The 15000-nt window shown below is 40.6% G+C and overlaps 2 protein-coding genes across 2 annotated transcripts in view; one reads left to right on the top strand and one right to left on the bottom strand.

Annotated features, from left to right (window-relative positions):
- The window catches only part of LOC137975675 (uncharacterized), a 1206-nt gene extending 608 nt beyond the window's left edge, over positions 1 to 598 (top strand). Inside the window, exon 1 of the mRNA XM_068822829.1 lies at positions 1 to 598. This exon is cut by the window's left edge and continues 608 nt beyond it. Coding sequence (XP_068678930.1) covers positions 1 to 557 — 557 coding nt within the window. The 3' untranslated portion in view covers positions 558 to 598.
- An 829-nt stretch (positions 599 to 1427) lies between these two features.
- Positions 1428 to 15000, bottom strand: part of LOC137975678 (transmembrane protein 17B-like) — a 15193-nt gene continuing 1620 nt past the window's right edge. Inside the window, exons 3-4 of the mRNA XM_068822832.1 lie at positions 5031 to 5144; positions 1428 to 3001 (exon numbers count right to left, since the gene is read on the bottom strand). Coding sequence (XP_068678933.1) covers positions 2717 to 3001; positions 5031 to 5144 — 399 coding nt within the window. The 3' untranslated portion in view covers positions 1428 to 2716. The remainder of the gene's footprint in view (positions 3002 to 5030; positions 5145 to 15000) is intronic.

Raw genomic sequence — 15000 nt, 5'->3', positions numbered from 1 at the left:
ATCATCTTTCTTTAACGGAAACACAGAGGAATCAAACGGCAGAAAATCTCACAACTACGGGAACAACAAAGTTATTTCAAGACAATGGTGCTTCTGTTACACCCACGGGTGAAAAATGCATTAAAGAATTGCTACTAACTTGTACAAACGAAGGGCAATCGAAATTAAATTCTCTTGCAGTGACTATAATGAAAATTTTAAAGGACCTTGAAGGTCAAAGGTCACCTGGCTGTAATGGATCATCACAGGTACTCACGGAAATCAGCAAATATCTTGGTGATGAATTTCACAAACTTCAACTCCAGATTGCTGAAAGAGTCACTGACTTCAAAAAGAGGCATATTACGTCAATAGATAACCTTCCACCAGCTTCAGAGTTAGTTAAAGAACTTTTCCCGGATTGTATGAGGGTCTTGTTATTACATTGGATAGGAAATCAGGATCAACAAAATGTAAACAGCATAATACAGGTTATTCTTGAACTTGCAAATACAAGCCTTGTGTCAGGTGTTGCCCATGTCATGTATTCTAGGCTCATAAGAACTCACACTGTTTGATAACACGAGATCTCAACAAATAAACTCTTCTTTAATTTTAATGTTAGTTTTCTGTATACCAATATTTTCTTTGGTGTTGATTCTTTAACAGAGAATGCATTGTATAGAGTGGTTTTCAATTGAGTGTCGAAAGCAATTAGCGAATTGCTTTGGTTTTGCATTTTCTCCACTCAGTGATTGGTTCAAAGTTCTCGCACCACTTTTTCAACCAACCAGAAGTGAAACCAAAACCAATTGTGGTTTGCGCGTGCACATTTTTTCGCATTTTGTGTCGGCTACGTGTAATTACTTTGAGTTTTGATTGGTTTACTGGATTGTCTCCGTCATTTTTGATTGGCCAAAGTAATTACTTTGGTTTTCGTTTTACGACACTCAATTGAAAATCGCTCTATACAATAACAATTATTGTTTTTATAAATAAATAATTATATACATATACTGGGAGTGAGTCTGCGACTTAAAAGATTTTACTCTATCTAATGCCAGACGATTTTACCCATCAACTGGGGGCGTCCTAGAGTGCCGATTCAGTGGGTTAACCAGTCAAAAACCCCTCTAGTACTGGTAAATTCAATTTATTATCTGGTAAGGTGGAAAAACAAGGTCAATATTTGGTCCTGCCTCAAATCAAGGTTTGACCCACTCTTGTTCACTTTGCAGCTTCAGTGTTTTTAAAAAGCTAGTTGAGAAGTAGATGCAACAAGAGATTATCCCTTAACCAGATGAAAATTTCAGGAAACTGAAAAGATGAAAGCAAACAAAAGGACCTTTGCAAGGATAAATGGATCACTTTTCAAGGACTCTGTAAAATTCAAATACTTTTCAAGACTGTGAAAACCCTACAAGAAGCAATTATCAGTCAAGAAATGGTTTCATCTGCATTGATCATCCTCAATTTTCAATATAAACTATGTTATAGTTTCACTATTAGGGAGCTCAACCGAGGACAATGACGACGGCTACAAGAACTTTATCTAAAAATAGTATTTCCCGTTTTTGTAATAATTGAGATATATCCAGGTTTGACCCTAATTAGATGCACATGGATTTCAATAAGCGTCACAAAGTGTCCCCTTGCTCTTCTCGCCAACTTCAACATCACTCGTGTCTCAGAACACAGACAATTTATGTCTCAAAGTGTCCCCCAAATGCTGCTCTTTAGGTAAAGATTAACTGCTGCATTTACCCAAAGCTAAAAATAACGCTAACCTTTACGTTTACCTTATTGCTGGAAATAGGTAGCAAATATTTAGACTTAAAGGGACACTTTGTGTTGGATGTCAAAATTGGGCGTGCATCTAATTAGGATCAAACCTGGACATAAGTGAATAATTGTGCAATTATTAATTCGATGTCATTCAGCATGGAAAGTGTGTATAAACATTCAGAATTAAACTTGGTATTAACAGTGTGGATGTTTGGAGGGAACTTTAAAATTTATGGTCAGGTGCTCGCATCCTGCACATAACCTCCAATTTGATCATTTGACATCGTTGTCAGGAACAGAATGGCAAAGAAGCACCTCAAAATGAGAAATGCATGTGCGGGGCATGCAAAGCTATTGCAAAGCTTATTAACCCTATTATTTTGTGGCGTTCTTGTAGCCGTCGTCTTCGTTACTTAAAAGGTACATATCCACTACTCTACATTTACATGATTGTACGAGCACTCGGCAAAGTCCCCTAACCTTTGACACATGGCTGTTTTTACTTACAGTACATGGTCTCATATGTCAGAAGCTTTTTTTATAGACATCACACCAGGTTGGCCACATTTTGCAGGAAAATTCAGGCCAGATCACCCCCCAGGGAACTCCATGACCTGCTCTTCAAATAGTATGTACCTCGGTTGATTTAACCTTCCCACAAAGTTCATGAACAAGAAATGTGAGACGGGGAATGGTTTATAGTCCTCATGCAAGAAGACTTGAAGATCAAGTGCCATTTTCACATATCATTACAAAGGCAGCACTTTCTCCTTGGTTATCTAAAGGCCCTGAGTGTTGGTCCGGCCGGAGGTGAACTCATGACCTCCCACACGGTAGTCTGATGATAACCAATTGGGCCAACCAGTCTGTGGTTGACTCAGTTGGAAAAATCTTGCTTAAAATCTTTCCTTGCCAAAAAAGATTCCCTGGAAAAAAGAAATTCTTCATTCTCTTATTGTGGCCTGAATCCAATGTCCTCCACACTATCTTCTCGCATCTCCCGCAATTCAACCAAGTCATCAAACTGCTGCACGTGAAACTTGGAGACTTGTTGTCCAATCATTGCATGGATCACTCTGTAGCCTTGGATTGTCTCAAATAACACAAACACTGCCATGATGATATTGACAGCTCTCTCCATCGGCATAATCAACATGCTTTCATTGAGCAATAGCATCAGTGTGAGTGGAAGCTGAAGTACAAGGGTCAGAATCCAAAACCCCGCAAGCTCGGGTACCTGTACAAATCAAGGTACTTTTACTTGTACAGGCTTTGCAAATAATAATAATAATTAGTGGTAAACATTTTATTCGCAATGGAAGTGCACTTAGCTATTGAGGAAGTTTATGCACCCTCTCCTATTCAATAAGCTGAAAGTAGCACATTGAATATACCAAGAGGCTATTTGTACGGGATCCATATTTGTTGTTCATACAGGAGTCTTCTTAGAATGATTATTACAGGTTTACGACAATACCACTCGGAAAGTCTTACCTTGTCTTTAATTCTTTTGTATACAGTTCAGCTATCAAACAGTGGCATTGATGCCTGTTTTAATACTTCCTTAATTGTGCAATGTCACTGGTCATCTGACCTGCCTTGTGTTTTTCACATTTAAGTCTAAGCACCTATTTCAAATGGGAGGCGCGGTGGCCTCATGGTCAGTGTGCTTGGCTCCGGATCAAGTGGGTCTGGGTTCGGGTCCTGGCCGGGGACATTGTGTTGTGTTCTTGGGCAAGACACTTTACTCTCACGGTGCCTCTCTCCACCCAGGTGTATAAATGGGTACCGGCAAAAATGCTGGGGGTAACCCTGTGATGGACTAGCATCCCATCCAAGGGGGAGTAGAAATACTCCTAGTCGCTTCATGCTACAGAAACCGGAGGTAAGTGCCGGCCTGGTGGGCCTTCTAGGCTTGTAGCGGACTTTACCTTTACCTTACCTATTTCAAATATTGATTAGCTTTCAATAACTGCGTGGCTATGTCGTTCAAGGTTAGGGTTAGAACCTGTAATAATCATTCTGAGAAGACTCCCATTATGAATAGCAAATATAGGTCAGTGTATGGGTTCCGTACAAATAGCCACTGCCTTGAATATACATGTAACATAACAAGGTAATAACCGTTTTACTCCTGAGCTAGACCCTATTGACAAATAAAATAATCTGGGGTTAGGCAGAGTCAAATGTCAGGAGGGAAATGGTTAACCTCAATTTCACAGGTCAAAGGAGAATTTCTAAGGAACGTTTTTTACCAGGAGGCAACATGTAGTCGCACCGGGTTGACATTCAATCCTACTCTGACTATTAGCTGGGTCCAAACTCTACCCCTTTGAGTGTAGACAACTGGTTTCCTCCTGCTGGTGTTTGTAACCATTGCACTTAACAGGGCAATTTAAGCTATGTCACTTGATAGACACCTGAAAAACTCAGGTGGCTTCCAACAGAATTCAAAGCCACAACCTCTGCAATACTCTACCATTAAATCACCCTGTTAAGTGCGAGGACCAAGTGGTTATATCTTCCGTCTATAACCCACACTTCAAACATACATTTCTTTCAATCAATGGTTTGTTTCCAGTCAAACTATTTCAAGTGGACAAAATTTCTGAGAAGCTATTAGAGAGCCAGGGACAAATACATACCAGGTACATCACTATGACATCCTCACGGTATAACATTTATCAATTGAAAGAGAAAAAAAACAAACTTAACCCCACCATAAAGTGATCCTGATTGAAAGTTAAAGTTTTTCTAAAGATATTTAGTGTATAGGGTTGGCATGTGGTTGTGCTGAGTTCGCATTAGATTCTGTTTAAGTTGACAAAAATCATACTCTTTCAGAGTAAAAGAGTTAAAGTTATGACAGATCAGATTTTTGTCATCAGTTCTTAGGAGGAGGAAACCCATCATATCATTTTTTTCCACAAAGGCAAATATACCATAAAATGCCTTCAATAGACAGAATGCATAAATGGCGGCCAAACATGTAACTATTCTTTTGTTTATGTGCTAATTAAACTCACTAGCCTCGCTCTCAAGCAACATTTCTTTTGTCTTTTGTACATGCAAACAAGGCTAGTGAGTCTAATTAGTACATAAACAAAAGAACATTTTTTTGGCCGCCATTTATGCATTCGGTCTATAACTAATACCAGAAATATCATAAAAAGCATCAACTGTTTTCATTGTTTGTCCATGAACATATTTTGACAAAAAAAAATTACTTAGAAAAAACTGATTCAGAAATACACATATGGATGCACCTTTTCCTGTAGATTTCCAGCATATCCAAGATAAAGCCTTAGAATCTCCACTATTGCCATAGCAACATAAACAACAATTGTGATGAACTTGTAAACAGAGTCTAGCTTTGCATACTGCAAAAAAAAACAACAAAAATTAACATGGATGGGTGACAAATGATGGACTGGAGAAGGATGACATAAAACTGAAGGAATCACAACACTTTCATGTAATGTTTGTTCTCGCTGACTTTAATTAAAGAAAATGCAGATTTCAGAGTTATTCTTTGATTGCAGCTGCACCCATCATGGTAATTTGTCAATTCTTCAATTGACAGTTATATTATCTTATATATATATTTTTTTGTATAACTTGTAAAAAGCATTGAGACCTAGTAATTATGCGTTTTTAAAGAAATAAATTATTATTATTATTATTATTTGGTTGGTGGAAAGAACACTTGCGGAAGGGTGACCCTATTCGATGGAATGGTGGAATGATAAAAACGGAATGGCAGAACGGCGGAATTGTGGAATGCATGGAATATTCTAAAACACGAAAAAAATTGAAATTTATGTTCTGAAACACAGAATATGTTATTACGGAAAATTCTAAAACACAGAATATGCAGAATATTCTAAAACGCGGGATGAGAGGAAAGTCTTTTAAAAAAAGATATAAATATTGCATTTTTTGCCTGCGAGTAGTCTCGGTAGGATAACATAACTTCGGATGATAATTTTACATTTCCTCGCAACAAAAGATGTAAAGATGTGTTACAGAGAATATGTTTCCCTGCTTCCGTTTTTGTGCCTCTTGGATTGTGCCGAAACGTCGCAGATGCACTTTCCTACAGTTAGAGAAGGAAAAATGAAGAAAGACAATCATTATCATAATGTTAAGTGTCTCAATTGCCTTAAAAACATAACGTACGACATGTTATCGTTTCTTTTTCAGGCTGATTTGCTAAGTCAATGCCTTTTTGAAGGTCTTTGTTACAAAACCTGCTTCGTTCATACACGATTTCCCTAGCAGATGTTGTTATGATCGGTCACAGGCGGACCACTTTCTGTGGTTGTTGTTGTTATCGTTCTGTAGAAGGATAAATACATTACTGCGGTAGCGATTTGCTCGGCAATAAAGTTTGAAAGTAAATAATTCAATGAAAGATTAAACAATGTGTCAACAAAGTCCTGTGTTATTTGTTTTTGGTCGTTACAAGCTGTTTTAGGCGTGAATTTTGCAAGGTCTTTCGGACCACTAGTTAGAGTCAAAAAAATCATGTTGATCATGTTGAGAAAGCTTTATTATGGATTCTAGGATCGCCTTTCTCAGTGAATTTTCGAAAAATGACGCTCAAATTTGGCGAAGGTATGAGGACATCCCGCGAGGACATGTCGCGAGGAAATGCAAAATTATTATCCAAAGTTATGTTATCCTACCCAGACTATTCACAGGCAAAAAATGCATTATTTATATCCTTTTTAAAAAGACTTTCCAGACTCATCCCGCATTTTAGAATATTCGTATATCCCGTGTTTTAGAATGTTCCGTGTTTCAAAATATTCGATTTTTTCCTGTGTTTTAAAATATTCTATTGACCGAATGCAAAAATGGCCGCCAACAAATTATTCTTTTGTCTTTGTGTTAATTAGCCTAACTAACCTCAGTCACAAGCGTAAAATTGAAAGAATTTGGGCTGTAAACCGAGGCTAGTTAGGCTAATTAATTAACACAAAGAGAAAAGAATAATTATTTGTTGGCGGCCATTTTTGCTCTCGGTCAATGCATTCCGCAATTCCGCTGTTCTGCCCTTCCGTCGAATAGGGTCACCCCTAGCGAAATAGTCCTTTGGGAATTTTTCTCTATTATTATGCAAAACTTGAGTTACATTTTTCTGTTGTTTTGGCACCAACATGGCCGTATTATCACATGACTGCAATCAGATGCACGTATCAATGTTAAACCTACGGCAGAAACGTTTCGTGTTACACGACAAATTTCCATCAGCTGTTAAATGTGAATCTAAGGGACTAGTCATTATTTATGGGGAGGGGGGGGGGGGGGGGGGCGGGGGGCGGGGGGCTGGTGCAATGTAAAATATGGCATGCTTGATTTTTGCTGATCCCCCCTATTACTTTAACATGATTTTTGCTGACCCCCACCCCCAATCCCCCCTTGTCCTCTGGCATGCATGAAACAAAAAGTATGGTAAGCATTTGAAGTAACCACGTCCAACTGATAGATATTGTATAAGGCTACCTTAAATTTGGATTCTACAACCCTGGTCAATACTCTTGGGACATTAACGCAACAGCTGGTGAAAATGACGCAGTTTCTCTCCCCCCGTACCCCCAGGTTCAGTGTTGACGTTATGGCTTCAAATCAGGGTTGTAGCTTGCAATGGAGGCTAATGCGGGGAAATCTTTTCAAATGCAAATACTTTTTAATATATATTTCCCCGCTGTAACTGCTAAGATTTTAGAGGTTGCAAAATACTCCGGCGAATTAAATGACCAAATGATATCTCGTTGCCGGAGGAATTCATGGATTTGCTTTTGATTCCATTGTTCAACAGCCTTGCGAAGCTCCTTTTCGCCCTTAACAAAGTTTCCTCCGTTGTCGGATCGGATCTTTTCTGGTTTTCCTCTTCTAGCAATGAATCTACGTAGAGCGTTAATGAAGGATTCAGTGTCCATGGAATGAATAATTTCAATATGAACAGCTCGAACAGCAAGACAGGTAAATAGTACGCCATATCTTTTAGCGGTGGTTCTTCCGCGACGGACAGCAAAAGGACCAAAGCAATCTACTCCTACACTCGTAAATGGCGGCTTAGAAGGAGTCACATGATTCTCTGGGAGACTTGCCATTTTCTGTTGGAGGGCAGGTGCTTGACGTTTACGACAGTCAAAACATGTCTTAGTCACGTCGCGAACACTTGATCGCGCGCCAATGGATCAATGGATCAATGACAGAGTATATTCCACACCAGAGTGACCGGAGGCTCTGTGGTAGTAGTTAACAATCAGCTTGGAAACGTGGTTTTTCTTTGGAAGAATGATCGGATGCTTAGCATTATCGCTAATAGGTGCTTGCTGTAAACGTCCTCCCATATGTATGAGGTCATCTTTCAAGATTGGGTTGAGTTTGTACATATGACTCGATTTGCTGAATGTCTCACTTCTTTGGCGAAGAACAACCAATTCTTCCTGAAAGCTTTGTTTCTGAACAAACTTCAAAATTGCTTTCTCTGATTCCTTTAGTTCGGACACGCTGATGGGTGGGACAACTTTGATGTCTGCATAGGCGTAGTTGTTGTCAATCTCAGTTGCCTGGTGGCGACGAACTTGTTTTCGCAGATTAATGTTCTTGTATCGCAGCACCAACGCTATGATTTTCTCTAAGCGTGTCCAAGAGGAAAACTTCTGGATTGCCTTGTTAATGTGGTTGAATTGCTTGCTTGCTTGGCTCGTGAATGTTTCAGCATTTTTCTTAAGTTCCGGATCATTGCTCGAGATTTCACCAATGTCATTAGGTCGTTGTGGCCATTTATCTTCTAACTCTCTTAGGAAAGCTGGTCCGTGCGTCCAGCGTTGGTTATTTAAGAGTGCGTCTACCGTCACCCCTCTGGATGCTTCATCAGCAGGGTTCAGTGACGTTTCAACGTATCGCCAATGCATAGCTGTAGATTGATCCAATATGGCGGAGATGCGATTGGCTACAAAGGTCTGGAACCTCTTGTCCTTGTTCTCGATGTAACGGAGGACACAAGTACTATCAGTTCAGAAGGTAGAACCATCGAGTGGTAAGTCCAACTCTTGCTTGATAATGTTGTCAAGTCTTGTCGCCAAAACGGCTGCGGATAGTTCCATTCTTGGTATCGTCATTGCTTTAAGCGGAGTTAATCTGGACTTTGCCATGACCAGGGAACAGTGAATCTTGCCATTAATATCGATCTGACGGAGATACGAAACAGCTCCGTAGCCTCGACTGGACACGTCTGAAAAGTGGTGAAGCTCTCGACATTTGACGTCTGCGAAATTTGATGGCTTGAAACATCGTGGTATTTCAAATTTCTCTAGCTTTGGCAGCTCTTGAAGCCAAACTCTCCAACCTTGTTTGTGACATTCCAGAATCTCGTCATCCCAACTGAGGCCCTTGAGACATGGCTCTTGTAAGATTTGCTTCGCGGGTAGAATACACGGAGATATGAAACCCAGTGGGTCGTAGATAGAAGAAACGATTGACAGAATTCCTCTTCTCGTGGCTGGTTTTTCCTTGTGGGAAATTGTGTAGCTGAAGGTGTCTTCCTTAACGTTCCACTGAACACCTAAGGCTCTCTCTCTGAGTGACAATCTCCTATCAAAATCTATGACTAGCCAGGCGGATGGCCAGCGAAAAGGTTGCTACTGATTTGAGGCAATCGTCGACATAGAAATTTCGCTTCACTGTGTCGATCGCTGCTTCATCAAATTCTCCCTTATGGTCTTTGGCTGTTTTCTGTAAGGCATAGTTTGCGCATCTAGGGGATGAAACGCCGCCAACCAAATGAACTTGCATTAATTTTGATATTCCTTTGGTTCAGAGAAATCGCAAGTACTTGCAGCTGCTTGGGAATACTCTAACTTGATAGAACATTGCTTCTATGTCTGACATAAAAGCTACTCGCTCTTGACGGAATCGTGTCAACACACCAACTAATGTGCTGGTTAGATCCCACCCCTGTAGAAGCTGGTCGTTGAGTGAGGAACCGCGATACTTTGCTGAACAGTCGAACACAACTCACACTTTATCTGGCTTCTGCGGGTGGAACACTGGGTGATGGGGTAAGTACCACGCGTCTGGCATAATTCTTGCTTAACAGGTCAGCCATAAATTGTTTGTACTTCTCATGCAGAGTTGCTTCTCTCTGTAAACGCTTCTTAAGCATTTGCAATCTGTGTTCTGCTTGATAACGGTTGTTTACAAGGTGAGGAGGTTCGTTTTTCCACGGTAGCGATATTTCATAATGACCACTAGAGAACTTCACGGAGTCTTGCATCATTTCAAGTGAGCGCATGTCGTTTTGTGACATCGACATTTTAGATTCGTAACTGGAATCGTTAAACTCTAGATTGCAATAATCTTCAAATTGCTTGCTCAGTGTAGTGTTAGCATCGACAAAATTCACAGTTGGGACTTTTGGCTCTTTCCGACCAAGAGCTCCGTTTAGCACCCAGCCAAATATTGTGCGCGTAGCGAACGGGCCACCGTCCTTGCTTTCTCTGAATTCTCTTGGTTGAAGTATATGTGGCGCATCGCTGCCTATCAAAAGACTGATTTCAGCTCGAATACTTTCTATCTTGATGCCCTTGAGATGTGGCCATCGGTTAACATCTTCCTGGTTTCCAATGGTGTCAGCTGATACTGGGAGACTGGGACTAGAGAGCACATTTGGTAGCTCAACTACATTACTGTCACTAAGATCGGAGACTTCTAGATTACCGTAACCATGGAGCAGTAGACAGATTCCTTTGTGCTTTGCAGTGTGGTAAGCGAAATGTTGGTTCTTTCACCCTTGATGTTTAGTTTCTCCAATAAGTCATCTGTGCAGAATGAAGTTTTAGAACCAGAGTCCAAGAACGCATAAGTCATGATCTTCTTATCTTAACCCTTTGCTTTGACCTTCACAGGTACAATTGATAAACCTACAACGGTGAAACCATTCAAGGTTTGAAAAGTGTTGCTTTCTATGTAGCTGTTTCTTACTGGCGTAGTGTTAGCGGTTGGCTTGGGGTTGCTCGTTATTACCCTTGGTGAATTGGTTGTTGGTATAATAATTGTAGTTTCTCTTGGGTGCAAGAAGGAGGAGTGCTTCTTGTTGCAGCCTGTGATGCGGCAAAAACTCTTCTTCGGGCAGTCTTGTGCAAAGTGTCCGGGCACCAGGCAGTTTGAACACGACTTCTTTGAGCGAACTAACTGATAGCGGCCACTGACACTCAGCTTCTTGAAATCCTCGCACTGAGAGAGCCAGTGATTTCCTTCGCACAAAGGACATTTTGGTTGGGTCTTCACTTCTAGATGACCTCTTGATTGCTTTGAATTCACCTGAACCGGAAAGGATTTAGCTGTCCTTCTTACTTGTTTTGTTCTATCGGTTGAGTTGCTGAACCTTGAATCACCATATATCTTGCCGAAAATAGGATGGTTTGTTACTCTTGATCTTGATTCAACGAAATCTGTGATGTCCTTAAGGCTGGCATCCCTTTGCTCTTGCTGCATTACCTTATCTGCCATTTCACGCCACTTTAGTCTAAGGGTGTAAGGTAGCTGGTCTACAATCTTCTTGAGAGTATCGGGATTTTCCAGCCTACTTAAATAACCAATTTCTCTGAGCGTGTTGCGGCAACTTGTTAACAGAATTGAATACTTTTGAAGTGCTGCTCCATCTTCTGCACGGATTGGCTGCCCGTTGATGATGCGGTCCACATACGCTGTAGCAATCTTGTATGGTTGTCCATATCTGTCTGCTAACAATTTGCGAGCCTCGTCACATCCTTTATCTTCTCTCATCGTTAGGCAACTTCGCACGAGGTCTCATATGCTGCCCACTTTAGGAGCGTCCTTTTTTTTTTTTCTTTTAGTACACGTACTTTCCGTACTAACGTCAGTGCTATTGTTTTAAACGGCTTTAAATCTGTGAACAACGTTTTCAGAGATGCGACTCAAGTACAAACAAGTAAGCATCAACTTTAAGAGCTTACGTACTAACATTGCGAACTAACGGACTTTATAGCATTGTGCCGTACGGTATACGAGGTCTTGTACTTGGCCGCTGGTGTATTGCAAGAGGTAGTAAAGCCTTGTACTTGGATTGGTAGTCTTTCTTTCAATCAGATTTTCAAATGCTCTGATGAAGTCGCAGTATTCTATTGGATCACCGCTGAACACTAGCAAGTCAGGTTGAGGTAACGTTAATGCCATTATTGCGTCTTGTTGTTGCTGCAATAGGTGCCTTATGTCCATGCCTTGGTTGGGAGTTGGGTGCGGGTTGTAACGAGACTGCTGGAGTTGGGGATTTTCATAGCGAAACGAAAGACCATCGTTATTTAGCGTAGTTGGCCTCGCTAAGAAGATCTCGTCTAAGAAGGGGTGTGCATTATAGGGGTCAGTTGTACCAACTGCAGTTGATTCATTTTTCGGAGGGTCACGTTCAATAGCTTTGCTGGTCTCATCTCTCGATGCAGTGTCAACTACAAGAAATGAACTAGCATTCTCGAGCCCTAGATTTCTTATTTGAGAGGTCGCCTGAGCTAACTTTGGGTTATTGCAAGGAAAGTCCGTGCACGTTGTCAATTTGCGTTGTTCTGCTTGGACTTACGCGGATTCCTCAACCCGCGCCTTTGCCATTTCGGTTTTAAGTCTCAACTCGTCCTTCCTGTGATGCAGTTTTAGCTCTTCTTTGAATTTGGTAGAGTTTTTGGAGCGTAGCAGCTTCGGCTTCCAAAATCGCCTTCCTAGCAGCGGCCTTAGCTCTTGCGCTTGAAAGAGAACTACGGGTGCTTGCAGAGGATCTGCGTGACGTGATTGATTCGCGCATGGATCCAACGTTTGATACACTATCTTCAGGCCGTATGTCTAAAGATTTTACTTGCTTAGAACCTTCAATGCCTGTCAACCAAAGTTCAATGTTTCTTTGAAGCTGTTTTATTTGATCTGACACTACTTCATAGGAAATCCCTGCTTCTTCTATAGCTTCTTCATCCCTTAATTTATTACAAAATGCTTCGTGTGTTGATTTGAAGTAACCAAATTCGACCTTGAGGTCAATTATAGCCTTTTCCACCAATTCGACATTTTTGTCATCTTCCATAAGGTGGGCGATTTCCTTTATTTTCTTAGTCACAATTCTCTTTGCTTCGCTACGTGACCTTATGCCTTCCATTTTCGCTTATCCGTTTCAAAATAGATTATCGGATGTGAATACTTGACCAGTGCGTGACGATGGATGAACCAATTATCTTGTTCGTTAAACTTAACGACAGCTTTGCCACAGGATGATAGCGATATCTTCAAAATAGCACATAGCAATTCGAACTCTGTTCGTGGCCCGAATTCGAACTAATGTAACTGCTAAGATTTTAGAGGTTGCGAAATACTCCGGCGATTTTCAACAATTACAGGGGTAGCTGACTTAGAGTGAGGCAATAGACAAATCAAACTCCACAGATAAGCAATACGTACACCAGATTTAATCAAAGTTCAAGAATCTCAGTTCCTTGGGTTACAGAGTAACGACAGCTTGAAGAATTGACGATAACTTTACGATGTAACAGTACTAGCAGTACAAGTAGGTTTGTAGCGATTGAGTAATAGTTATGGTAGCGGTAGATGTAGATGTAGATGTAGATGTGGCTATGGCTGTGGTTCGAACTGAAAAACGATAATTCGGCATACAATTGATTTAGAGAGTACTAAACTAATCTAGTAATTCGACATGCGACATAAACATAACTTGGTGATAATTGAATGTCAATGGAACCTTAATAAATTGTAACTTATAACTAGCAACAGCAGTAGCGCAACAATTACTAACTAAGACCAAAATGAACATAATGCGCAGTAAATCATAAAAAAACATTTGGAATGTAACATCTAGTGCAATTCCATCCCTGAACTCTGAAAATCGACCATAATCATGTAATACTAAACTGTCAAGTACGAAAAGATAAAAACTTACTTCGGTCGACGACTCACACCAAAAGATAGCTTGATAGGATATCCATTGATAGATAGCAAGTAGCAGATTCTACGATCGCTGAACAATAATAGCTGAATATACCTTAAGAGTGCGCAATTTATAATAATGCGTACGTGAATAAAACTAAGGCGTTGTCCAAAAACGTGTGCTCTACAGTTTTCTAAACTCCCCTCAAATGAGAAAGGGAGGGTAGGCGTTTTAAAACTAACACCCGCATTAGCCTCCATTGCAAGCTAGTTCCAGTCTAATACTGGGAATACGAATATGGTCTATTGTCTACATAAGGTCTGGGCGAAGAGCAACTACAACCCTGGTCAAAACGTCTTGAGACACTTACGAAAATGAGGCGCGAAAACACACCTTGCTTATGAAAAGTGTATTTAACCTGTTATAAATGCTTGGAAATGTTGTGGAAAGAGCCTGTTTCTGCTCTCCCCCCTTCCCCTCAGCAATGTTGATTGTGTTGAAAAAGATTTGAAGCCATAACGTAAACACTGAACAGGGGGATACGGGGGGAGAGAAAATGCGTCATTTTCACCAGCTGTTGCATTAATGTCCCAAGAGTATTGACCAGGGTTGTAGTTCCAGTCCAATACTGAGAATACGAATATGGTCTATCAGGGCTTGAAATTGCCACTCAATGGTCGCCAATGCAACCAAAAATTGAGGACTGGCGACTAGATTTTCAGCACTGGGCCCAGTTGTTCAAAAGCAGGTTAACGCTAATCCCAGATTAAAAATTAACCAAGGAGTTTATTTCTCTACTCCCAAATGCTGTTCAATGCTGATAATCGGCAAAACTTTACATCAGAGGAAGTCAAACTTGAAAAACAAAAATAAGCAAAAGAAACTTTCACCAAAAAGCGTAAAACGTGAAACAAAGTTTACGCTAATCCTGGATTAAGTTAATCGGCTTTCGAACAACCCGGCCCTGGTTGCCAGCTGGCGAATCATGTTTTGTCTGATAACCCAGGATAAACAGCAGACAACTGTTGTATTTGAATCTTAAAGTTTATATGATGAAACTGTTTGGAACTGGTAGCTAGAACACGACTCACCTTTCTCTCCGCATTAAAATAATGTATAAATACAACAAGAAAACCGGTTTCTCACATTGTTAATTAATAGCACAAATGTACTACGATACTTCGATCACCGCGTTTACTAGGCGCCATATTGTTTCAGCGGGTTCATGGGATCGTGGGCGCACTTAAACACCGTATGCTTCTTGCGGGTTACCATGAATT

Source organism: Montipora foliosa, chromosome 11 (genome assembly GCF_036669935.1).
Source record: "Montipora foliosa isolate CH-2021 chromosome 11, ASM3666993v2, whole genome shotgun sequence".
NCBI lineage: Eukaryota > Metazoa > Cnidaria > Anthozoa > Scleractinia > Acroporidae > Montipora > Montipora foliosa.
Note: the sequence above shows the minus strand (reverse complement) of the source record. Positions and strands in the feature narration are given on the sequence as shown.